General features: G+C 43.1%; 2 protein-coding genes across 2 annotated transcripts; one reads left to right on the top strand and one right to left on the bottom strand.

The window, feature by feature from the left end:
• Positions 1-554: 554 nt before the first annotated feature.
• Positions 555-17,569, bottom strand: LOC146247260 (polycystin-1-like protein 2). Its single transcript, XM_084682852.1, has 41 exons — positions 17,248-17,569; positions 16,481-16,639; positions 16,201-16,389; positions 15,422-15,532; positions 14,952-15,099; positions 14,542-14,771; positions 13,887-14,294; positions 13,650-13,774; positions 13,316-13,466; positions 12,955-13,162; positions 12,436-12,538; positions 12,105-12,246; positions 11,747-11,980; positions 11,516-11,658; positions 11,222-11,404; positions 10,909-11,046; positions 10,659-10,802; positions 10,429-10,553; positions 10,222-10,342; positions 10,013-10,144; positions 9,686-9,911; positions 9,370-9,560; positions 9,053-9,283; positions 8,829-8,930; positions 8,551-8,729; positions 8,178-8,324; positions 7,871-8,070; positions 6,440-6,675; positions 6,136-6,358; positions 5,480-5,955; positions 5,281-5,377; positions 3,723-3,863; positions 3,446-3,631; positions 3,007-3,337; positions 2,778-2,911; positions 2,570-2,697; positions 2,308-2,468; positions 1,874-2,084; positions 1,322-1,423; positions 1,097-1,228; positions 555-996 (listed from the first exon to the last, which is right to left on the bottom strand). Exons 1-41 carry the CDS (start codon positions 17,567-17,569, stop codon positions 877-879), a joined length of 7,470 nt encoding a protein of 2,489 aa, XP_084538978.1. The 3' UTR covers positions 555-876.
• Positions 17,570-18,717: 1,148 nt separating this feature from the next.
• bco1l (beta-carotene oxygenase 1, like) lies at positions 18,718-25,077 on the top strand. The gene is made up of 11 exons (XM_084682154.1): positions 18,718-18,850; positions 21,687-21,815; positions 21,904-22,033; positions 22,174-22,321; positions 22,494-22,641; positions 23,191-23,411; positions 23,551-23,817; positions 23,937-24,042; positions 24,149-24,243; positions 24,367-24,478; positions 24,577-25,077. The coding sequence occupies exons 1-11, from the start codon at positions 18,787-18,789 to the stop codon at positions 24,729-24,731; spliced, it is 1,575 nt and encodes a 524-aa protein (XP_084538280.1). The 5' UTR covers positions 18,718-18,786; the 3' UTR covers positions 24,732-25,077.
• Positions 25,078-26,765: the final 1,688 nt, after the last annotated feature.

Below are 26,765 nucleotides of genomic sequence, written 5' to 3'. Positions count from 1 at the left end.
GCCACCAGTTCGTCTCAGACTCCAGGTGCTTCTGAAGGAACTGCTGGGTTTCCTCATTCTGGATGAATGCCAAGTGTCCTCCACCTCGCTCACACCAACCCTGAGCACTTAAGAAAGAACGCCGGAGACCCACAAACTCATAACAGGAGCGATCAAAGCCCTGCTGGTGTTCTGGGCAGGAGAGAGCATCAGTCTCCTCCTCGGCAGCCGATGGACAGAGAAGGAAGAGAGTGCTCAGTAGCAGCTGGGTGAGAGACATGCTCTCCATCTTGCCCTTCACCTGGACTGTGGGCAACCTGGAGGTATACTCTATTTAAAGGAGAGTGACATCATCCAAGCCTTTCAGAACGACCTGTTCAGTCTCCAACAATGGTTTAGCATGTTGAGTGCTTTGGCGTTGTGTCCACCAATCATGCATTACCTTTTAAACATGCTCTGAGCTCAAAGTACGCTTGAACAGATCTGTTTAGGTGAAAGACTTAAAGTATGTGATTTGTGGAAATACTACTTAAAGCTCCAGAATACTTAATGAATCAAACTCAAATATCATGGTTCCTCACTAAAGTTTATTTCCACAGATTACCACTGATAAGTATAGTTTAACATGTATGTTACCACATTTATATATATATTTCGACCCAAAATACAGTAATACAGCAATCCATTTGACTTGTCTAAACACTGGATAATGTCTCCTATTATTACAAGTATACATTCAACCTCAAGAGACAAGACATGAACAAGATCTCAAATTTAAATGCTGTATTTGAACACGGAACAACACAAATAGCTTCTGGGGCAACAAGTCACATACAGGTGTTTGTTTAAGGTGCTACTCCTACAGCAGGGAGCACAAGCTTGTGTAGAATACGATTTCTATGTGGAAATAGTGGTGGGTCCTTTGTTGTCATTTTTCTCCTCTTTCTTATACTTGATCCCAAACAAACTGCAGAGCTTCATCAGCATCAAGTCCACTATCTCCTCCTCTTCAGAGGGCTGGGAAACAGTCAACGATTAATGTCAGTTAGAATACGGATAAATTGGGCCTTTGTCCAGTCTCATAGTACAAGTATTTTGGTACATTTGCTCAAAGTACCTTGTGATGTTTTTGCTCTTCACTGAAAGCCACCAGGATGACGGAGATAAAAAGGTTCAGCACCACAAAGGTCATGAACACGATGCAGGAGCCAATGAGGAACGCACCCAACACTGGATTATAATCCAGGACCTGAATTGGAAGTGGAGATCAACAATCAATAATCAATCACAAAAACGCCATATGACTTTAATATATAAGTGAACTATTGTATCTCTGACTAACCTCCTCATAGTTGAAGATTCCCAGTTGCAGGCTGACCATTGTCTGAGCAGAATCCATGAGGGTCTTGTAAGAGTACAGCTTCCAGCCATACATCAGATTGCACTGTAAAAAAAAGGAAGATTTGATTCAGCAAATCTAATGACAGCGAGACATTCAGGTCATGAAATGTTATAGATATATACGAGTACGGTAGCCTGACGTTGTCATACTCATAATTCTAGTCAGAATATGAGTCTGATACCTCTCCGTTGGGCTGCGACTATGGGGCGTGTTTTAACCAAACTCTTGTTGACGTGGTTGATTACATTACTGTTGATCATCTTTCCATCATCGTATAAAACCGCCCTGACAATTGGATTGGTCCGAACAGCCCCTGTTCGGACATACTTTTTCTCAAAACTAGCGACCCCAGACCCATCTTCCCGACCAAATGTTTTTGTGGGCGGAGCCAAGTTTGGCTGGCAGCCAGGCTACGAATGAGGTGAAGCCCATGGTGTCCTCGGGGAGACGTACTTTAACACCACTAGCAGAGTAATGTGGAGGTGTTCTTACAGCAATAGAGTAGGCAAGAGTCATGATGGTGATGACCACCAGGAAGCCTGAGATGTCAGTCCAGGCCCTCTGCAGTGTGGCTGTGATCATGTGCAGCTTGGAGTTGAGTCTCATCAGATGCCAGAGCTTGACTGTCGCCAGCAGAACCAGGAAGGCTATCAGATAGCCAAGCACAGCATCAGCAGTCGCTGTAGCATGGAAACTGGCAAACCTGCAAATAAATGAGAATTTTACCTTTGAATTCAAACAGGTTTCACTGGTGTCACATTACACATTCAGATAAGATAAAGTCTACTATTTAACAGTTACATCCAGAGCTTCTTCCAGTGATAACTGAGACTTTTTCAAATGACCTCTTGCCAGTATCATGGCTAACCAAGAGATGTGTCTAACCATGGGATCATAGTTATGAGTTATAATAGTTATGAACTAACTTGTCTTTGTGGTCATGGTAGTAGGCCATGTCCCTGTTCCCCAGAAGAGTCCTCTTGATAAAGACAGACAGAGCGCTCCAGCTCAGGACGATGATAGCCAGCTCCACCAGGTTAAACTTGCTCCTGAAGTAGCCCCACTTGTGCTGCTTCATCAACTTGCCCTGTGAGGAGGCCAGATAAGTGTTCCACTACTGTTTCACAGCAGTACAAACATATTATCAAAAGTATATCTTTGACATTAGCGTGTGCTTCAGTCGCTCACCTGAACAAACATATAATACAGGATGAAGAGAAAGTAGACGACTTCAGAGGCCATGACAAAGATGTGAAGACCACCAGTCGATTGGTAAAGACGAACACTCTGCAACTCACTGCGGAACTGGAACGCCCCTGAGAGACAGTGAACCACCTTTGTTAATGTGAAAACCACATGACAAGGTCATGTGCTGCTCTCAGACACAGTCACTCACCGACGGCAGAGGTCTCCAGCATGAGAGTGACAATGCAGAAGAGGTTGACATTGGCATTATACACAGTGAATTCTATGAAGACTGCCCGGGTGTACATGTCAATCCAGGTGCTGTCAAACAGGTACTGAATGGTTCTGTAGATACAACGATATAGCAAGGATGAAACCACACTTCATGGTTGTCTTTACACTTAAAAGGAAGTAGTACTTTAGTACAAAAAACTCTGTACCTGCTGGCATTGTATGAGTCTGGGCCCAGTTCCTCTACAAAGCCCCCTCCTCTGTAGAGAACCAAACTACCCCAGACAGGATATGACCTCAGTCGGGCCTGGCTCTGGTACTTCCATGGGCTTCGAAGGCTCACTGAGGAGTTGTCCCCCACAGAGCGGTTCCAGTCGGGCCCATAGGAGCCCATGTCCTCCACCTCCCATGAGTAGGGAGCATGGCAGTCAGGCACAGACTGGCGCATGGAGCGGGGAACACGGCACGAGTTCTTCTGTACCCTCACCTGGCGAAGGCGGGCATTACCCACCAGCTTGGAGTTCCCATCTGTGATGAAACCTATTTCAGACAAGGGGATTATGCTCAGGACAATGCTCTTTTCCCATATGGCATTTGCCGTAGCTTTTCAGTTGAATATTTCCCTTTACGTACAGCAGAAAATGTTACCTGGATATTCTCCAAACAGGTTGTTTAGTAAAGAGGTGTTTGCCCAGGTGAACACATCACCAGGACTCATGTTGTCAGAAATTCCTTGGCTGAAGCTCTGCTGGATGTGTCGAGTCAAGAAGTAAGCATTGGGATCCCTCTGGCCATATGCCACCAGGAGTAACATCCACATAAACCCCATGTAGGCTTGAACAAGACACACAGAGTTAGTCTTCAAGGGGTTTTCATCCACAAAAATAGATGAAACAGCAACATCACAATAAGATGTCCCACTCACTTAGAATCTCCCTGATGAGGGCAAAGACCTTCTGTTCCTTCATCATGTTGTTCCTCATTTTCTCAATGTCACTTGGAGGAGGGGGTTGGTAGAAGCTGCATGTGCTGTCCCTCCTGGCTGCCCGCATTGCACCAGCTTCATCTGGGGGAAGAAAAGGCTGTGTTTTGGGCCTCTTAGTAGTTCAGATCTTAGTTTTCAGATACTGTACTATATTAGACCTCTTAGTTTTCAGATACTGTACTATATTGTTGTAGCCCTCTTAAAAACATATTCTATTTAGTCAGCTGGGTTACAATTCTTTTTATTGGGTGTGCTTGCCTTAGACGAGTGCAACAATTTTTCTGTCTCATATACATGTATTATTTTCCCATCCCTAAGGATTTGTCAATATTTGGAATACATAGACAATGTCAAAATGTTCGTCTTGGTCCTGATTGCTTTGCTTGTATTTTTATTTTCGTTCCGTTGCACGGTTTAGGAGCTTACAACCTTTCTGTGGCAAAAAGTGCCTTGCTGCACCAAGGGACCTTAGGGCTAGCCTGGGATTCTCTAATGTTTGATGTTATTTTTATTTATTTGGATGTTTAAATTAGGAGGCACACCCACTACTACACAACATCTGATATTTTGTTGATATACAGTTAAATTTTTCTGTGTTTTATTGTGATGCGGGAGATTAGTAATTAAAATTATTTAGGATGGATGTATAACGCGTAGCCACAAACGATGGTTAGCATTGTAGCTTTATTTACTTAGTGATCGAGTAAATTGCTAACATTCTTGGAATGCCGGGGAAAATTTACGATCAACACCAGATAGCCCTTTTGGCCCCCAGGAAGCGCTCCTCTGGCATCGTTGGAGACGTACACGAAAACCGGAGAGTGCACCTACTCTTCGGGAGTTTGGGTGATCCATCAGCACCAAGGGAAGGTCTGTACTTCATACAGACCAAGATCAGGTACATCCGAGTCGAGTGAAGTGGCCAGTTGAACTTTTTTTTGAGGCCCGTACACACTCCAGCAACGGCACAGGCCTGCATTGAGGGGTGGGAGGGTAGGATTGCATGTGTGTGTGTGGGCCCACTTTGAGTCGCTGTTTATTTCTTAGGTTTGAAGGGTGTTGATGTACATGTTCATAAAGAACTGTGAGCTATGTATTTATATGTTATTGTCTGGTAAGGGTTATCTACAGTGTCAACACCTGTTTACGTACTGTGAGGTATTTGATGCAGTTATATTCTACACAGAAAGAAGTGTATCTTGTTGGGTAATTTGCACATTAAGTTACTATAGGTATGTCTTTATAAATCAACCTTTTTCTTTATGATTAAAGTAAATCCTTTGTTTTTATAATGGGTTTCTAACTCTGTATTTCTGGGGAACATGTACAGGGGGGTAAATAGGAGTAGTGATTTACTTATCATCGGGAGACACCAAGTGAAGGAACCCGGTGCTCCGCCCCAAAGGGCTTAGGTCAGTTATACTTAAGGGGGCTAGGAGCGCTACATTGTTAACACAACGACCACAGGAGGGCATGGTTAAACCTGAAGATTAAGTACCTGGGTTTCTGAGAATTCCGTCAACCTTGGGATCACCATATTCTTCCTGATCAACTTTCTTGAGCACAAGAGCAAAGAAGACAGCAAATCCTAGCACCTGTTTTGAAAACAGAAAAAACACACATGAAACAACCCCGTCATATAAACGTAGGTAGATATAATGGAATTTATCATTGTAACCTAACCTGATGTGACTGACCTTAAGAGGTTGTGTGATAAAGAGGCTCTCAAAGAAGGACACGACCATAGAGATGAGCCAACTGATGGAGCGCTCCTTCCCATAATGCAACCCATACATCATAGTGAAGAATCCTGACACACCGCTAGTGGCTAGCACCAGTATCCAGCCCACAAACACAAACCACCACGGCAGCCCTCCTTGACAGCACTTCCTCTTGCTGGTGTCCTCGTCAAGGCTCTCTGCTCTGCTGATGCTGCAAGCTGGCTGGTCCCCTCCGAGGCTGGAGGAAGAGAGCTGGGACTCCAGCAATCCCTTCATGCCCTGGACCTGCTGCACAGCCCGCTGATAGCTGTGTGGGTTAGGGAAGCGAGAGGGTCCCAGTAGACTCAACTCCTTCTCAACATGGCGGAGCTGCCTGTACAGATACTGACTGTTGCTGCTCCGTTTCTGGCTCCTGTCTGCAGTTTTCTCAGGGCTCCCACACAAGCTGCTGTCTGATATCAAAGAACATCCTTAGGCTTAAACACCGATCCAATACACCAAACGCAGATTCAGTCATTTATTATTCACGAGTGAAGTTTAAGTGTCTCCAATCACCAGCAGGGAAAAGGCATTCCAATTAAACACACAGATGCAACAACCTACCGAAATGTTTAGAGGGTAAAAACTGTTACCTTGTAGTTGGACTGAACCTAAAGACAGAAGGAGAGATCCTTCTCTCTTGCAGACATCATTGTAGAACTCTCCACCTGCACGGTTCTGCTGTCTGATAATGTCCTCCACCAGAGAGAGCAGAATGTTGATGTCAGCCTGTCGTCCAGACCCCAGCTCCAACTCCAGACGAGGCATGGGGCTCTTCATGGCTTTGGAGAGAGACTGGGCTATCCTCTTGATGTCCTAAGAAAATGAACAAACGTGCAACCTGAAGAAAACCTTCAGACTGACAGAAGGGTGAAAGAATGATCCAGATAAGTCTACCTTGATGACAGTGTCTGGTGTGATGTCCTTGTGTTCCATCTGTGGAGAAGGAGGCTGTGATGGAGACACACGGCCAGTCTTCCCCTGCTTGGAGGTCTCTGTCTTGGGTTGACCAGGCTTCTTCTCTCGGGGACGGGTGTTTCTGAAGATACTCACAATCAGCAGATTGATGGGGAACATGATGATAGAACTTTGAACTCCAATCATCACTTGTTGCCAGGTGAATTCAATGTGACCTTTAGAGTGACAGATATAGGGACAAAGTGACAGAGAGCATTAATCCCTTTTATACCATGGTCTGGGTGAATACTCGATTCTGATTGGCTGCAAGGGTGTACATTATAGGGTGATAACGGACACCTACTGCGTCATTGCAGAAAAACTGTCTTTTCACCATTCTAAATTATTCCGCTGGCTACACAGGAGCCTGTACAAAGTATCTGAAAGGTACTAAGTAACCATAACAACAGTGACGGAGTCAAAGCCTCCATTTACAATTTTTAAAGACTTTAACAAGCTAACTTGTATTTACAACAATGAGTGACTTCAATATTTATTTTAACCTATTTGAAAAATGTTTCTTTTCTGAATTTTGTGTGTCAGTGTCACATAACCGCTCATCTCACATCCCATTCGCTATTCACCTCGCTAGTCAATATACTTCAGTTGGTCTGCGGCCAACACGACAGTACAGTAGCAGCAACTCTACTGTACACATGGCCAGATATTTTCTTCTTAAAAATCTTGATTTTATTTGGGGACAATGACATGGCTCGATAGCTGGCTAGTCTTGTTGTTAAACATACTGACAAAGTATAATCACTGTTTGGAAAAAATGAAAAAACTTTGATGCGATCATCTCACAGCCATTTGCTATTCAACTCGCTCCACATGCTTGGCCCTGCGGCCCAAGTATATGGGCGATAATGTTCGTGAAAATCTTGATATTGATTTTGGGACAGTGACATGGCTGGTTAGCTAGCAAATATTATTGTCAAACATACTGTAAAATTATTTTTACTGTTTGTCAACCGTACATAATGTTATTGCCTTTAAATCTTGCTAGCATAACGTTAGCTTTTGGGCTAATAACTCAGCCAAAGGAAAGCCGGTGTTGGTTCTATGAGCTGAGCCGACTATAAATATCAGAGTTGGCTAACGTTGAAAAACGTTAGATTTCTATTGCAAAACGCCTTAAAACATAAATTAATGTTTGTAAAAAAAAAATCGTTGGCAAGTGACCATGGTATAAGCGGGATAATGCCCTTCGAGGTGTCCAATATCATCTGATAACGGACCTCCGCTGCGCGTCGGACGGTTCACGCCTCCGCATCGTCCGTTATCAGATGATATTGGACACCTCGTCGGGCATTATCCCTTACTTAAGTCCAGACATGCTGTGGAGCACCAATACTGTGGATAAAATCTTACCCAGGTCCATTGTTTGTTCAGAGGGGTCAGCCGGGATGCCATAGAACATGATATTGGTCAACATGGTGCAGAGCAGCAGAGAAAAACAGCATGATACTCGCTGCACACATGTGAAGGTGCTGTTTGGAGGACGGCTGATCACAGAGAACCAGATGTGACCATCACGGAAGTCCTTGGCTGTCTTCATGAAGAACAGGTTACTGAAAAGATGCAGTATACCATCGATATGAAACTGTACTTGAAGACATCATGGAGGAGGTATTCTCGGGTTCTTAGATCAATTTCAAGAGGGTTCTTTTCATCTCACCTAAATCTCTTCAAATCCATTTCAGTGGCAACAGGGAAGGATCTATCCAGAAGGCAGTCTCCCATATCGATGGCAAGCCAGGAGTTACAGAGGAAGTGCCACTTCTGTCCAGTTTGTAAATCTTGCACCATTACTTTGTTTATGTACCTGGAGGAAAACATGATTTCACCTGAGCATCTGGATAATATCTGTATTACGGTATATACATTCATTAATTCAAATTATTCATGCTATTATTGTTGTTATTATTATTATTATAGTTGTTGTTATTATTGTTGTTGTTGTTATATTGAAATACACCATAAGAGTGTGTGTGAATGTATTGGTTCCTCTCTTCATTCAACAACATGTGATTTTCCTGCCCACTCCCTACCAGCTAGGTTGTTCTCCAGAGTTGTCGTGCCACACCCTGATGCTCTGCAGTTCCCCCAGGGAGAAGGGGGTGGTCAGCAGGAAGGTATCTACTGCACCCCTCTCAAACACAGGTTTGTCAGGGTCAGTGAGGTGGTGGGGCTCGCTCTCCCCCTCTGTGCCCAGCAGAGTCATGGTTACCTGTAAAGAGGAAACAGGTTACCGAGAGAGAGCTGGAGTTGTTGTGGCACCCTGGGGTGTTGTTGTTGTTGTGGGGGCTGGACTCTGAAGCTGTCTGACCTGAGCTGAGCTGGAGGCACCACGTCGATGTCCTGTGCTGATGTTTAGCATGTAACCATACTCAGCCAAAGGGTCGTTGTCCTCCAGTACTGTTACCTTTACCTGGACACAATTTGAGGTATCTTACACACATACAAAGACTGAAAATGTTACATTGCCACACCAACAATAGTATTTCTGCTTTATGGTTTTTTATTTTTACAAAAAGGCTTTTTGAGAGAGACCTTGGCAGTATCCTTGATGTCTTTCCTGCGTGCCCACACGACCACCAGGAGATAAGCTACAAAGATGGCGCCCACAAAGCACACAACCACTGGGTTTTCAGTGAAGGTAGAGAAGAGCTCTGCGGTGCGAGACACATCCACAACGTTGGGCATGACGAAGAAAGAGCTTCCAAAGAAGGTCAGGTGGTTACATAGGCACTGAGTGACAAACGGGGTGGTGAGAGGGCCAACCTGGAATGACCAGAGCCGGATCAGCCTTCAGAATTACACCAATATTGATTAATTTGGGAGTTGCTCATTAGGTGTGATGTACTTACCCTGCAGCCAGCCTCACTCCAAGCTGATTGAGACTCATTCCAATACTTGCACTGGGCGGCAATGGAGGTGACAGACACGCTGGCATTTACTGATTTAACCCCTGCCTCCACGATGGGTTGCACCACAAGATAGTGCTCCCCAACATGTCCTCCTCTATCACTGGGAGCCAGCACCCATATGTACCTTTCCTCTGTACCCAAAACACCCAAAGAAACAAGCAAATTGTACAGCATAAACAAACTTATCGTATATAATATAACTCAACATTATGATCACAGATGTTTTCTGTCATGCATTTAGGAGCAGGTGCATCACCTTGTATCGTGCCATTGTTGGGCATCCGAGTCTTAGCTACATAATCCTCTGTGGTGGGGTAGTTCTTGTCACCCAGGAACAGGTTAAAGGTCAAGTCCTCTGATGGCTCCATCCTCAGCACCAGCGTCACATCAGGTGAAGGAACGTTGATCTTCAGAGTGCTGTAGTTACTCAGGTTCAAGATTGTACTGTTCACCTGTTCTCCATCCAGCCTGGGCAATAATATCTGTGAAGCAACAGAGGTCATCATACACTACAGTGATCTAAGTGAATGGGCTTTTAAACATGTCAACAACAGAACAGCAGAGTGGTTATGTCTAATCTGACCTCTATCTCATGAGTCAGATTCTCTATGGGGATGACTGAGCCATTTTCTCTGCTGAGAGAGACAGACCCCACAGCACCGCTGATGTCAGCCTCTTTACTCCAAGAAAATGGATTCCTTTCAAAACTCATCATCTGTAAAGTCAGAAGGGAGATTGTGAGTTCAGGGGTGAACCACACATAAATTCACACCCACAATCTGGATGTCTTACCCGCACATCCACAGGTTCCTCCAGAGAAAGGACGTCAGCAGGCAGCGGAGGGAAGGAGAAGCTGGAGGAGGTGTTCTTGGGAACGATGATCGACTGCATTTGAAGGGTTTCCGGAGACACTCTGAAAAGAGACAGAGTACGGGACATAACCACAGACTGTGAAAACATACTGAGTTTGTTTTCAACTCTCTTCCACCACTCCCTTACCTGTTGACAAACAAACTGATCTTTTCCATGCTGACAATGGAAGGCCCCTGGTCAATCACTTTCCCATTCAACAATGCACTTTGCACATTGTCCATTCCATCGAGAAGAACATTTGAAATCTTTTTCTGCAAACGACAAAACGTTTTATTGAGCTGACTGAGGACCGTAAGTAGTAAAAGAGCTGTTGTATTGTTGACATTGGGCTTACATAAACATTCTGTCACTCTTACATTAGAAGAGACTTTTAAAATGTTGCTGGCCGCCTCCACTATGGGAGAGGCGGCATTCACCACCTGGTCACCTCCATTTTCCTGACTGACGTTCATGAATAGAAGGGAGGAGCTGAGATCTGCAACCAGGGAACTGGCCTTTTCCTGGAAGACACACATGCGCCCAGAAACACATACAAGTTAACTTATGACATGACTTGATGTTATCATAATAAGTGTATTGTTGTGGTAGGTGGTGTTCTGGGTGTACCTGAGCAGCCAGGGTCAGTTCCTCAGGTTTCTTGGTGAGCCCCACCACAGCTCCTGCAGTTACCTGCACCTCCTGGGTGGAGTTAATTGGGGAGTTCTGCAGCACTTCATTCATACTGGTTAGCATCTGCTCTCGCAGCTGGATTAAAGACAGTTTATGAAACACTACCTTAGATCTCCTTCCAATAATCCAATAAACCACGTAAAAGGACACCACGTGGAAGGAAGAGGCAATCACACAAATGCGCCCCCTTTTGGCCTGTCCGATGTCCTCTAGCCAGGCAAAGGAGATGTCAGAGTCCTTCTTCACCTACCTTCTTCCTAGCATCCGTTTGCTCTGCACTGACCCCACCGTTGTTCAACATGTCAGACACAGACTGGAACATCTGTCCCAGGTTCTCTCCAGAGAGCAGTCCCTGCTGCTGCAGCTGGGCTACAGAGTCCACCACTGCAGACTGGAGCTCCTGCACTGTAGAGCTGGAGTTGGCTGGACGCACCTGCTCACACGACAACCAGAACAGCTCCAAATGTAACTTCTCAAGGTAAGTAGGTGTGTCTAGGGAATTGAAGTACGTTACACTTTCCATGCTGGATGACTACGGGCAAACCTGCGTGGTGATGGAAGTGCGTGTCTTTGCGAACCCGTTTTTGACTGTTGCCACCACGGACAGACTGTAATTGTTGCTTTCCTCCCCCAGAGGAAGGTAAATAGACTTTACTTCATTTGCAGAACTGCAGCGAAGACGATTTCCTGTAATATGAGGAATAGTGACGTTCCAAGCCTGATACAACATGAACAGCTGCACCAATGCTTTCACAACACAATGCACCGTCCAGACCTTTGTTTATCCTGAAGCAGTACAGGCAGTTGCCTGACGAACAGAAGGAGGAGGCGGTGCAGTTGATGTTGAATGGATCTAGGACAGTGCCGTTTTGTGGGGAGATGGTACATGAAGGGGGTGTGGGAGTGGTGGTAGACTGGGTGGTGGCAGGCTGGGTGTTGATGACAGGAACAGGAGTCGTTACGCCTGGTATTTGTATGGTGTATTTGGCAAAGCCACGTGTTGTCTCGCCTATGCAACGGAGACAGCAGGCAATAAAAAAAGAAAGAGTATTCATCACTTCACATTAATGGGAATGGAATGCCCCCAAAACATTACAAACAAATATGACAATGGCTTTCAGCCTTTTACTCACCATAAGCGATGACATTGAGATTTTGAAACGTGCTCTTTGCAGTCAGCAGATATTTTTCAGCCACCCTATACTTATTGCCACCGACTTTTTTCTCAATGAGTGGCTTTCTCCCTGCACTGGTGTAGCATTCTTTCAGGTCACCCTGGAGGACAAAGTTTCTAGACTCAAAATGACGTCATGAGTATCTTCATTCCGCACAGCCATTATTCTGTGATATCAAACATGACAAGCAGCAGACGTGCACGTTAATGTATTAGCTCATTCACTCAGGTTCTGTGCTCTACTTTTGAGTCTACCTGTGCTTTATGTGTTCTCGTAAACTCAGACTTACAGTCAAAGGTCCTGGGTCCTCAATATGCCAAACCACCTTCGGGCAGCTCCCGACACAGTCCAATTCTAGATTTACATCCTGTGATGTGTCACAATCACTGCAACTGTCAACATAAATGTGAGGCCAAATAATGGTTATAATAGGTGTTCTTAAGTCCTTATGAAGGGAAACAAACTAGTTGATGCAAAACATTCTGAACATTTGGACATCAACTATTGACCTTTAGAGATGTTGTTACTTAGAACACAGAACTGCTGATCAGGGCCGGCCCAAGTCTTTAAGGGGCCTTAAGCAGAATAGACTTGGGGACCCCTCCGAATTTGTAGAATTGCCATAAACATAATATATATAATTTTTTAATGAACCTGTAATTTAATGTGCTCTTGGGGGTCCTCTGGTGGCCACGGGGGCCCTAAGCAGCCGCTTAGTTCGCTTATGACTCGGGCCGGCTCTGCTGCTGATCTTTGTTGAGGTTTGTAAGATTAATTACAAGGAGGAATTGGTTAGAGGCTATCGTACCTGATGCTGACATTGACAAATTCCTTAGGAGTTACAGATATGCATCTGGATGCTGAAGTTAGGGTGTACCATTTGTTAAAGAATGACTTCAGCTTCACTTCAAAAGTGAATTCACTGAATGCAAACGAATCAGGAAGGCATGTTTTGTCAATGACAAGAGTGCTTTCCTTGTTCTTCTTCATTATGTCATTGCATTTGCAATTGATCTCTGTAGAGCAAAAGGGAGACTTTTAGAAAACCAAACCCTTAGCCCTGAAAGGACGGAGTGCTGTATAATCCTCTATAGAAAATCTGTCCTAAAAAAAAGCTTATATGTTTTTATATAGGTACTTTTTAACACTGTAGAACCGTTAGCACTTACTGCATGACCATTCAAACTTGCTCCACCTTCCACTGGCCAGCCCAAACAGACCAGTTACTGCCATCATGACGCTGTCACTGTAGTCAACAAGGGTATCTGGAGTTGAAGTTATCCTTAAGGAATAAGCTCTAGGCTTTCTGACATGCCCTGTCTGAAGTAAAAATATATATTCACAAGTATATATTATATTGAACAAATAATAGTCTAACCAAAATGTGTGATTTTTATGGACATGTATTTATGTACATTACAAATAGCTATTAATATGTACATTTACATGATTAAAATTAGCTGCATGCTTAAATATCACATTTAGCTTGTTAATTAAACATACCGTGTTTCCATGGTCATGCAAAAGGTCTAAAAGGTTGCTGCAGGCAACTGTGACGTTCCACAAATTCACCTCCACCACCATGTCTGAGAAGACATTCCAGGCTTTAACTGTTATCTCCAAACTACCTGGAAAAAAAGTGTAAAAAATTACATTACCTTTCATTTTTCAATGCTTTACAGACAATTCATTTAATTACTAGATACTGTTATTTGGGAAGCAGATGTCAAGGTCCACTACCTTGTACTGTTGGTGTGATGTTGTAGACTTGCAGACTGCTGTTGTGCATGTGTCTGGTCTCAGAGAAAGTCTTGTTGTCTCCAGTCACAGAGAACAGGAGCTGTGCTGGAGCTCCACGCTCCAGAGAGACACTGATGGGGAGGTGGGAGTCTGGACACTGGCCCTCCTCTAGCAGGAAGGAGGCCTGCAAGCCTTCCACTGGCTCCAGCAGGCACACCTGCAGCTCTGTGGACACTCCAGGGGTCGTGACCCCGTTGGACGCCTTCAGGCTTAGCTGGTGGCAGCCAGACCCGAGCTGCTCCTGAACCTCTGGAGCCACTGTAATGTTGTGGGGAACGATTCCTCTCACCACAGAGGAGTGAGACACCAACATGTCCCCACTCTGGATTCTATAGGTCACATTTGTACCTGTTGACAGAAAGTTTGGAATATTTAAAATTATTGGTCACTGAGAACTGTTAAATTCTGCATAGTATTGGTTTATAGCAATTGTATTGTCTAGTATGGAGAAGTGGGCATCCTGTGATTTTACAGAGCCCATGGTGTCCCCCACCCATGTACATTGCTCATTGTAAAATGACCGTATGGTGTTTGCTTGTGTGTCACATAGACAACACTTTGAGGTGTGATGTCTTAGGTTTATATTAATACCCACCAGCTTCCACTTCTACCTGGATTCGCATTAGGCTCCCATAGAGACCTTTGCAGTTGGCGCCATCTGTTGAGTGGTTTTGGCTGTAGCATTTGATGACACCAAACTCTGCGACGGGCTCCTGAATGGTGATGGTTTTCTGAACCGTAACATGCCATTCACTGGTGCTACACTCCACCAAAACCAAATACACTCCTGGATGGCTGTATTTATGAACCACACTGCTCTCTAACCTAATGGGAAAAATATACAGTAGTACCATTTATTTATTTGTGGGTAGTAAAAATCATGAAGTTTTGCAACAACCTGCTCTCTAACCTGTGAGGAAACACAATAAACAGACAGATGATTGTGAAAAGCTACAGCCAGCTAATATGTAGCAGACAATGAACTGACAGTCCGTTATTACTCACTCCTTCGGACTGTAGGGGTCAACGTTGTGTCCATCTCCAGCCCTCAGGGAGCAGCTGAGGTTGCCCTGGAATGGATGGAGGAGCCACTTCACTGTAAAGGTCACGTCATCATAGACTGCTGCCAAATTGCTCATTAACAGGTTCAGACCTGAGAGACAAATGTTACAAGAGAAATGGCTTGAAGATGATCCAGTAGCAGTTGAAAGCTAATTTAAAACAACAATAAAGCAATATGTCAGAAAGAGCTCTTTTACTTGAGTTGAGATTTGTAATGATCAAACACAGTCCTGTTTTACATCACATGGGTGTGGAACATCAATCAGTCATATCAGCCATCTGATAAGAGGCTGAAGGATCACGTGCAAACATACACGTAGGCACTATGTGAAGGCCACATAGCTTACAGTCACTCATATCAGTAAAAAGGGGGAAGGGGGGAGAAAGAGAGAGAGAGAGATAGATAGTCTGACCCTCTTTGCAGTGGTACTCCACAGACAAGTAGCTTCCAAGTCCAGGACAGGGTTCACCAAAAGAGGTCACATCTACAGCAGCCTGGCACACCTGCAGCCCATGACAATCTCCTACAATGTCACAGACAAGATGTTTACAAAACACAAAAATATATCTCCTCTAAACCATTTGCAAGTATCAACTTGTAGATTATGTAACTACCTTGTGCTCCATCAATATCCTATATTATTATTGTTGTTATCTTTATCCCCGTCAATATGATCACATGATCATCATCTTCATAATATATGTATGTTGCATATTGTTTAGTTATCGCAATGACTCACTGTCCAGACATTTATTCTGTACATGACTCATTAGACAACGAGAACAAGCTAACAATAGCTTTAATGCATGAGTCAATATTGACAGCAAAGTATGTGATTCATGTTACCCAAATAATGAATGCCTTTTCAATGCATAGGTTTATTCATTCTCCCTGTGTATCAACATCTTCGGTATATTGCAAAAATGTTTTTCTTTGGAGCACAAACAACTTTTGTTGTTTTTGGATTCACTATTCTTGTTACATGTTTGGTTAGGAGACGCTTTTATCAAAAGCAGCATGCAAAGGTTCATTTGAACCTAGGACCTATTGATTTGCAGTCAAATGTTCTGTAGTATATGATTGAGCTAAAAGGAACAATGTCAAACCTGGTTTCTATTGGGATTCATACTGAAACCAATAAAGCACCAAATATTGGACTATGTAGAGCTTATATTATCTTAAAAAAAATACCTGTTACAGAATCGACAACATCCATCCAGCTGCACTCTTCCTGTGTGGATGTGGGTGAAGGGTTGGGGCTCAAACGGCAGTAATGAGCTGTTTTACGACCATAGAAGCTGTCATCAACCTCTATCACTTGACCAGAACCACATTGCAGTGTGGCGTTGTGGTGTGCACATGCAATAGTGCGACCGGACTCTGTAAAAGGACAATAAATGGGATTCAGTGATATGATGTTACTCTCTGTCTCATACTATCCACACGCAAACAAACAACAAAAAATACCAACCAAACTCGCAGACAAAGGTGAACTCCTGGCTGCAGTTGGCTGTGGCCTCCCACTGGAAGCCTGAGTTTCTGAGGATGTGGGCACAGCCAGCCCCTGGAGCTGGACTGCTCACCCAGTTAGAGTAGCTGACATCTGACCCATCCAGCCACGACAGGGGCCCTGAGGAGGGACAACACAACAAACTTGAATAATAAGACATCTATAGATACTGATCCGACCAAAACATCGGCCATTTCCTACTATCTGTTATCCGACATTCTGTACATCACTTCGGAATATGTGAATAGTGGGGTTGTTAATACAGACACAATGGTTGTGTTCTAATGAGTGCAAGTGAATGGCTGATAAGGACTGGTCTTTTGTGTGCGCTATTAAAAGAGCCAGTGTAAATCAGCTGTCTGGACAGCTGGCCTTTGGAAGGCTCGAGTGATTGAGAAGTTCCACACAAGGTGGTTGCTGCTACAGAGAGATATCCAGATGAGAGTGTCTCCTAGCAAAAGGACATGACCACATGCTTTATCTCTCAGCAGCGTGGTCACCTGACCTCAAAGATAGTGACCAAGACAACCACTTAATCACATTAGAACCTCTGAATATTAACAGGTTCTAGTGTTCTGTCTAAACAAGTTACATCAAATTTGACATGAACATGTCACACAAGATATTCATTTTACACATTATACTTTCTAAAATATCTAAACATGCCCTGCAAAATGTTTCCCATAAAAGGCTCATCCAATGCATCATTTACATGATTTTCCACTTACCTTCAGCGGCAGAAGAATCCAAAGTGAGGTTTGCAGAGGCCGGGGCGAGGCCCAGCCACCAGTCCGTCTCAGACTCCAGGTGCTTCTGAAGGAACTGCTGGGTTTCCTCATTCTGGATGAATGCCAAGTGTCCTCCACCTCGCTCACACCAACCCTGAGCACTAAAGAAAGAACGCCGGAGACCCACAAACTCATAACAGGAGCGATCAAAGCCCTGCTGGTGTTCTGGGCAGGAGAGAGCCTCAGTCTCCTCCTCGGCAGCCGATGGACAGAGAAGGAAGAGAGTGCTCAGTAGCAGCTGGGTGAGAGACATGCTCTCCATCTTGCCCTTCACCTGGACTGTGGGCGACCTGGAGGTATACTCTATTTAAAGGGGAGTGACATCAGCATCTCTGACATCCTTCAGCCTTTTGGCCCTCAGTGGGACGTGTGACTGTCTGCCGTTCTTTGTTAGGGTCCCTACAGATGCATTATCCTGGTAGATAAACAGTCAGTGCACAAGCTTGTGGTGAATGGGCCTCAGCCCCCTTGGTCAACAAACCATTGCTCTCTAGGTATTCATCTGCATGAACCAGCACTTCACGTAGCACCTCACATCCTGCAGAGAGAGAGATAAGCTTCGTATTTTGGCAGCAACAGATTAATGGACATACAGTGGCCAAACACATCAGTAAGGGCTTGTTTTTTGTCATTTCGTGGATGTTGTTATTCAAACACATTCTTTTTTTGCTAGGTCAGCACAAATTGATCGCAGATACTTGCAGCACCTTAGTTCTGAATAACAGTGAAGTTGTGGAAAGCTATCTTGAGATTGAATATCCATTCATTGTAAGGCCAATTGTCTAAGTTCAAATAGTCTTAATATCCTCTCAATGTCAAACATTCCTCTGCTTTCTGTACTATTGACCCTGACCACTGAGACATAACTATGGTTAATCATTGACGGTTTAGTTACACCCCATAAACCATAACTTATCTAACCAATTATATCTTACATAGATACAGGCAAAATGTAGGCTACACATTATTTCAAAATCCACAGTTTCCTACATTTAGTAACTAAATATCTGGAATTTGCGTAGTGGAATTTGGTAATTGGGATTTAGTTAAATTATTCCTTTAAAAAACACAATCGTAGCATAAAGACACACTTGCTTCTGAATCTGCATAAGGTGAAAACACCATTGTGGTTCTTGAAGTGTTATCTTAAGTTGAAATGAGAAAGATGTTCTTTAAAGGCAATATGATTTAGATAAGGACAATCAGACAATTTAACAGATCTCACGTTGTCATATGCTGTAGGATAACATGTACCTAAAATTGTGCAGAGAGTAGATAACACCCATAGTGGACTGTTGCCCACCATGGATTTACACCATGTGGTTCAATTATGTAATCATCCGAATAAACAGTCAAGAGACTGATCCTTAGGATCAGTGGGGAAGCAACCAAAATAATTACTTCAACTAGAAAACTATACCACAACTTTTTGAACACAGTTTGGTTACTGCAGGAGCACCGAAAGTTGACGGATAAAACATGCAGGCTGTATTTGCAAAGAACGGATCTGAAACTCCTGTACCTGTCAAGGCAGAAATAAAAGGTAAGCGGAACCACCTTTGTCTGCTGTATTTGTATTTCATTCGTAATGTCAATTGTAACCTTATAAAATGAATAGTTTGCTTACGCGAATGTCATTCTTGGACCTATCTATGCTAAAACAAACGACACATTTAATTTTCAGATGTATTTAATTTTTTTATTATTGTGTCATGGATGGTTTAGCTTTAAAACGGTAACGTAGCATCTGATAATTGATAGGTGCAAAGACAGCTCTCTTTCTTTTAGGCAACAGTTATAATACAGGCTCCATCACAACAAAGAAAAAACAACTATGTATCTTTTTTGTTAAGCTACTCTGTTTTCTTAGTTGTTCTCACTTTTATCTTTCTCTACGTCATATCACAGTTCTCTTAACTTTATCACATTTTCCCAACAGGCTGCCAGTTTCAGGATATCAAATAAATGCAATGTTGACAAAAAAAAGTTAAGACATTATTAACTGTAGCCTATAATGCACTTATAAGTCACAAATGTTAACGCAATTTAATTCATGAGACAACAACAATCCAAATATGATCAGAGCTTCTTGCAATATTTTATTATTGCTCAACTTGGTGTCTCAAACCTAATACGCAGGCGCATTCCGACGCAAACCTGCGGATTTTCAAATAGAAAGCATTGGTATGAGGCAAAATTAGTTTAGTTTGGTTTATTTCAGACAAACAACTTAGTTTCATACAGTTGAGTTGAGCTAACAAACAAGCTAATGCACAATTACCAAATACAATCAATTTAGTTTTACTTATATTTAATGTTAGTTTATTCGAATCAAAGCAATTTTTTTGTATTACCATCTCTTTTTCCATTGTATCCAAAAGTTGTTTCAGATTGTCACCAGAATAAAATACATTTATATAATCCGCAATTAATCGTCGTCGTCGTCGTCGTCGTCGTCATCTACCGCTTGTCCGGGGATCGGGTCGCGGGGGCAACGACCTAAGCAGGGAGGCCCAGGCTTCCCTCTCCCCGGCCACTTCCACCACCTCTTCCTGGGGGACCCCGAGGCGTTCCCAGGCCAGCCGAGTGACATAGTCCCTCCAGCGTGTCCTGGGTCTTCCCCGGGGCCTCTTCCCAGTGGGACGTGCCCGGAACACCTCACCAGGGAGGCGTCCAGGAGGCATCCTAATCAGATGCCCGAGCCACCTCAGCTGGCTCCTCTCGACGCGGAGGAGCAGCGGTTCTACTCTGAGCCCCTCCTGGATGACCGAGCTTCTCACCCTATCTCTAAGGGAGAGCCCGGACACCCTGCGGAGAAAGCTCATTTCGGCCGCTTGTATTCGCGATCTCGTTCTTTCGGTCACTACCCATAGTTCGTGACCATAGGTGAGGGTAGGAACGTAGATCGACTGGTAAATAGAGAGCTTCGCCTTTCGACTCAGCTCCTTCTTCACCACGACGGACCGATGCAGAGCCCGCATCACTGCGGACGCCGCACCGATCCGCCTGTCGACCTCGCGCTCCATTCTTCCCTCACTCGTGAACAAGACCCCGAGATACTTGAACTCCTCCACTTGGTTCAGGATCTCCTCCCCGACCCGGAGATGGCACTCCACCCTTTTCCGGTCGATAACCATGGCCTCAGATTTGGAGGTGCTGATTCGCATCCCAGCCGCTTCACATTCGGTTGCGAACCGCTCCAGTGAGAGCTGAAGGTCACGGCCCGATGAAGCCAACAGGACCACATCATCTGCAAAAAGCAGCGACCCGATCCTGAGGTCACCAAACCGGACCCCCTCAACACCCTGGCTGCGCCTAGAAATCCTGTCCATATAGGTAATGAACAGAATCGGTGACATAGGGCAGCCCTGGCGGAGTCCAACCCTCACCGGAAAAAGTTCGACTTACTACCGGCAATGCGGACCAAACTCTGGCACCGGTCGTACAGGGACCGGACAGCCCCGATCAGGGAATCCGGTACCCCGTACTCTCGGAGCACCCCCCACATGAGCCCCCGAGGGACACGGTCGAACGCCTTTTCCAAATCCACAAAACATGTGTAGACTGGTTGGGCGAACTCCCATGTACCCTCCAGGACTCCGCGGAGGGTATAGAGCTGGTCCACTGTTCCACGGCCAGGACGAAAACCACATTGCTCCTCCTGAATCCGAGGTTCGACAATCCGGCGGACCCTCCTCTCCAGGACCCCTGAATAGACTTTCCCAGGGAGGCTGAGGAGTGTGATCCCCCTAAAGTTGGAGCACACCCTCCCACATCCGCAATTAATATTATATGTAATGTTTTGGAAACATCACATATATCATTAATGTACAACAGAAAAAACAATGGGGCCCAGCACAGAGCCTTTGGGAACCCCATATGTTACCTCCACCAATTGTGACTTGCTACTATCTATTTGGACATATTGTTGCCTTTTCTCTAAGTAATTACTTACCCAATTAAGAGTAAGCTCTTATGCCATAATGTTTCAGTTTTTCTAGTAAGTAAGTAAGTAAGTAAGTAAGTAAATGGAAACACTTATCGACCAAAATTACAGCAAGAGACAGGTCCAGGGAGTTTTCAGGCGATCTTCATGAGGGATGGAAATTTTTTTGCAAAGTTAACATTCAATCAACCATATTCGGCGTCACACTGTTGTGGGACATCTTCGCTCCAACAAGAACAGGAAGGCTAGCGAAATACCGCAGATTTTCAGTCTGAATAACCGCAGAAAATGTGAAAAAAAATACGCGTATTAGGTTTGGGCCTGCGTTAAATGTGTTTATCATATCACTCCCACTTAATTTTTTTAACACACACCACAAACGTGCATAATTTACATATGTGATATTCTATATCCTATGTGATCTGTATTACAGGTGCTGTTCCTGAGTGGCTACAAGGGACTTTGCTGCGTAATGGACCCGGCAAGTTCACAGTGGGGGATATGGCCTACAACCATTGGTTTGATGGCATGGCCTTAATTCACAGCTTCACATTCAAAGATGGTAAGAGAGGAATAACAGTGACACAATGCATAAAGACATTTTATGCCTCAGTCTCTAGCTGACCAAAATGTTTTAATGTGTTTTGAAGGTGAGGTCTATTACAGGAGTAAGTTCCTAAACAGTGAAACTTACAAGAAAAACACAGGAGCCAACCGGATAATTGTGTCTGAATTTGGGACGATGATCTACCCAGACCCTTGCAAAAATATATTTTCTAGGTATTTAAAGCTCACTGCCACATATTTATTTTTCATGTCTTAGATCTTGTCCAGAAATCTTGTGTTTCAATTCTTGCAAACACACACCACCACATTAAATGTGCATTTTTCCAAACCTTTATCTTGTCTTTCTGTGTCAGAACATTCAGCCACCTATGCAACATCATCCCTGACTTCACAGATAACAACCTAATAAACATCATTAGGTATGGTAAAGATTACTATGCCTCATCAGAAGTTAACTACATCAATCAAATTGACCCCATGACCTTAGAAACAGTTGGAAGGGTAAGTTCAAATCTAGACAGCTAACCTAAGGAAAATCAATAATTATCTTTGATTTATGCATGACATTTACTGCATGTTTATAAATATACACCATACCTGTTAAATAAGTGCAATCTGGCATGACTTGAATAAACTGTTAATCTTTTTAAATTATTCTGCATCTGGGCCTCAGACCAACTACAGGAACCACATAGCTCTGAACCTGGCCACAGCACACCCTCACTATGATGAGGAGGGGAACACGTACAACATGGGCACTGCTCTCATGAGTTTTGGCAGGCCCAAGTACGTCATCTTTAAGGTGCCAGCTGATGCTTCAGGTATTAAGACCGGACAACAATAACATGATTCTTCAATGTAACAATTGTAATGCTGGTGTCCATTTTGTATCCTGGGATTTAATGTTGATAGCTCTTTAAATGTACATAATGTACAATGAGAGTAACACTCAGTAAATTTATTTAGATATTGGTGTATTTAAGGATTCTCTGTGAAAAATATTCCAGATGTTATTCTACTATAATTCCGGAATTACTGGTTCCGCCATAATAAAGTATAAAGATTGTATACAGAAATGTACGAGCTAAATAGTAATAGGCATTGTAGATTCCACAAAAGAATGTAACATTCACAAACACATGGCTTTCTAGTGATATAACTCCATCTGTTCCCAGTCCTCTCCAACAGATGTGAACAGAATAGTTTTGTTAACTACCCCACTGTGAGGTGTCGATCCCACCTCCATTCCCCCCACCAGCATTTCAACTCAGTCATTTGTGTGCAATTAAAACAAGGGTTGTTAACTCATTGAAGAAATTCTGAAATTGAATAATCATTCATTATATTATACATTGCCCTTGCCCCTCCAGATAAAAACAGTAAGAAGCCCGCTTTGAGAAAGGTGGAGCAGGTGTGCTCCATCCCCTTCCGCTCCACCCTGTTCCCCAGCTACTACCATAGCTTCGGCATGACGGAAAATTACATAATTTTTATCGAGCAGCCTTTCAAACTGGACATTCTCCGCCTGGCAACAGCTTACTTCAGAGGGGTCAACTGGGGCAGCTGCCTCAAATACGACAAAGAAGATACTGTATGACCACCCCTTTTTCTTCTATTTTCTACATTCTCATCAAATAATGATACGACCCTTAGTGCTTCTCGTTTTTGTCATGACCTCCCAAGTATGGCAACCCACACCTGACACACTCATCTCTCTGCTGGTGCTCTAGACGTTGATCCACCTGGTCGACAGGAAGACGGGCAAGATTGTGTCAACCAAGTTTTACACCGATGCTCTGATGGTGTTCCACCACGTCAATGCCTACGAGGATGAGGGGCACGTGGTGTTCGACATGATCATCTACGAAGAAAGCAACATCTACGAGATGTTCTACATTCAGAACATGACACAGGAGACCAGCCAGTTCGTTGAGAACAACAAGAGCTTCTCCCCACCCATTGTTAAGAGATTTGTTCTGCCTTTGAACGTGCAGAAGGTACAGAGCAACCACTCTGCTTTGTCCTGGAACCATCTCATTGGATACATGTCAAAGGTTCACTAAATCCTATAAAAGGGACCTGAGACTGATGATAGCTGGTTGAATTTCTGTTCCAGGACACTCCTACAGGAACTAACCTGGTGACACTTCCAGATACAACTGCCACAGCAGTAACCCAGAAAGATGGCTCTATCTACTGTGGTTCTGACACTGTGTTTGAAGGTAGGACTTCGCTGACATAAATACACAGTGTTTCAAACAGCATGTTTCAAATGATGATATGTCACTTCACAGTCGAAATTTAATCTGTGTGCATACTGTCAATCAGGTTTGGAGTTGCCGGGGATCAACTACAAATTCAATGGCAAGAAGTACCGTTACTTCTATGGCTCAAGGGTGGAGTGGTCTCCACAGCCAAATATGGTAAGGCTCTGGTATAGCACTTGTTTTCAAAAACAGCAAAAATGCTCCTATATGAATGGAAAATGTTACTTTCATCTGTTTTGTTTTAGTAGGCTGCTATATGTTGTGATGTTGGGTACACAGATTGCAAAGGTGGACACTGTGACCAGGAAGCATCTGTTTTGGACACAAGACAACTGCTACCCTTCAGAGCCTGTCTTTGTGGCTTCACCTGGAGCTGTGGAGGAGGATGATGGTAAAATCAGGTTGTTTGTAATCAATCTGGTATAGGTAATACAGTGTGTTCACAATGAGACAGGGAATCTGAAATATCTCATGGTTTCTGTTTTTCAGGTGTAATTTTGTCCTCGGTTATATCCTCCGATCCAAAGGAATCCTCCTTCATGCTTGTACTCAACGCGAAAACTTTTGAAGAAATAGCTCGAGCCTCCATTGATGCCAGTATTCACATAGACTTGCATGGGCTCTTCATCCCTGCTCAGGACTGACCAACATGACCAGCAGGGAGCAGGATTGCACTATAGACAAAAGTAAAACCTCAAAGTGAAAGTCTTCTTGATTTCAGGGCTTAACAGTCCTCAACGTTGATGCTAGTTCCCAAGAAATGCACAAGAAAACAATATTTTTGAATCATATTATTGGACATAATGTACCCAAAAGAAGAAGTAATCCATTCATTTACCAGATACCCTCAATGCCTACATAATAATAATGTGTGTTTCTTTATTGTTCTATTTATTCTACATAAAAATAGTGATTGGGTGATAGATCATGATAAATAGTGATACATTATTGAGAAACAGGGTTAAGAATTCGATACTTGTGTTATTCTAAATATGTGATAAGTAGTTTTTCCTTTGACATGTAATTATGTGAACATGATCAATACATTCCTATTCCTCCTGGTATTTACATCATACTTTATGCCAGATTGCCTTATTAAGAAAACAGCCCTCCAGTTGAAATAAGACCATTTGGCTCAAACTATACCACAAGGGAGGGAACAGACTCAACATCTTTTGAAAAACAATAGCAGACCGTGCAAAATGAATTTACGAGGCTTGTGTCAACACCCTTCTTGGTCCAAAGTCATTGTACATAATATAAAGGGTGTATACAAAATTATTTAGGGCTACTGGTAAGATACTGTAGCTTAGAATAATTATTCCATGACTTTCCTATTAATATTGCTTATCTGAATTGTGATGTTTAAGCTCTTACAGTTATTGTAATGTACATCCATTCCACACAAAGCAATCAATTTAATTGATGATAATAAAAGGAAAGCTGTGAGGACATTAATATTAAACATACCACTTGAGTTGAGCTACCATAGGCTACCTGGTCACAGTGACAAAAATATGTAATGAAGCAGCAGGTATGCACTGTTACAGCACAATAATTAACACATTTTCAGGAAAGATTAGTTACTTGATGCTTTTGCAAATGGAGACACTTAAGGAGGTTCACTTTTTAACGTTGTCAGCAATAAATGTTTGTCGTTTTGTCTGAAACAAGATCAAATTGTGGCTGAGAGACTTGAGTTTTTTTATCGACTTCATTCTTATAATTTCCACCAGATCACAAAACAACACATATTTACCAGTTCGGAATAATAATAATAGTAGTTTATATAACTTTATGAATTGTTTTCAGAGTACGCACAATAATGCACAGAAGGAGAAAATAATCTATAGTCATTCATTCATATAATTCCCACCAGATAAAAAACAACAACACATATTTACTACATCGGAACAATAATAATAATAGTTTAACTTTGTGAGTTATCTTCAGAATACGCATTATAGTCAATGAAATGAAATGTACACTATATGTAATATAGGGCATAGCCTCCTGGTCGACATTAGTGAATAGTGAAAAACAGCACTTGGTGCCAGACATAGGCTACCAGAAAACGGTTGAATCCAGTCATTAAGATATCTTTAGAAATAAATGATTTAAAAAAGAAATAAAAAAGAAAGTTGATACAAACGTAAGGTTACGAAGCGTATGTCTACTTAATAGGGTAAGTTAAAAAGAAAGAAAAAACATTTGATCAAAACCATCTAATGCTGAGACAAGGCAGACAATTTGCTACACTGTTTTCGAAGGGCAACGTTATTTTCGTAAATCTGTTAGGCCTATACGGTTAGTGGATATTTCGCTTGATGAGTTGGAGATGCCTAACAGAGTCGTGATAACCGAAACACATTAGAATGTCTACTGCAATTAATAAAACGTCTTATCTTCATGTCTATTGCGTCAACATTATGCTCAATATAAGGATCCATAATCTCCAACAACATGGCATAGAATTGGGTGTTGCAGTGTAAAGTGTTATCCAAAGCATATCACCTATTCTAGGTGAAGCATCTCTTAATCTAAATAACCATGTTTTCATATGCTATCGTGACGAACTGACCCATGATACTGAACCCATAACCGGTACAAAGGTAATTCAAATCACATTTTATGTTTTATTTTCTTTGAGAAACATCCGGTACAAAGATAGCAAAGAA

This window comes from Hypomesus nipponensis, chromosome 19 (genome assembly GCF_054491055.1).
Source record: "Hypomesus nipponensis isolate SF chromosome 19, ASM5449105v1, whole genome shotgun sequence".
Lineage (NCBI taxonomy): Eukaryota > Metazoa > Chordata > Actinopteri > Osmeriformes > Osmeridae > Hypomesus > Hypomesus nipponensis.
Note: the sequence above shows the minus strand (reverse complement) of the source record. Positions and strands in the feature narration are given on the sequence as shown.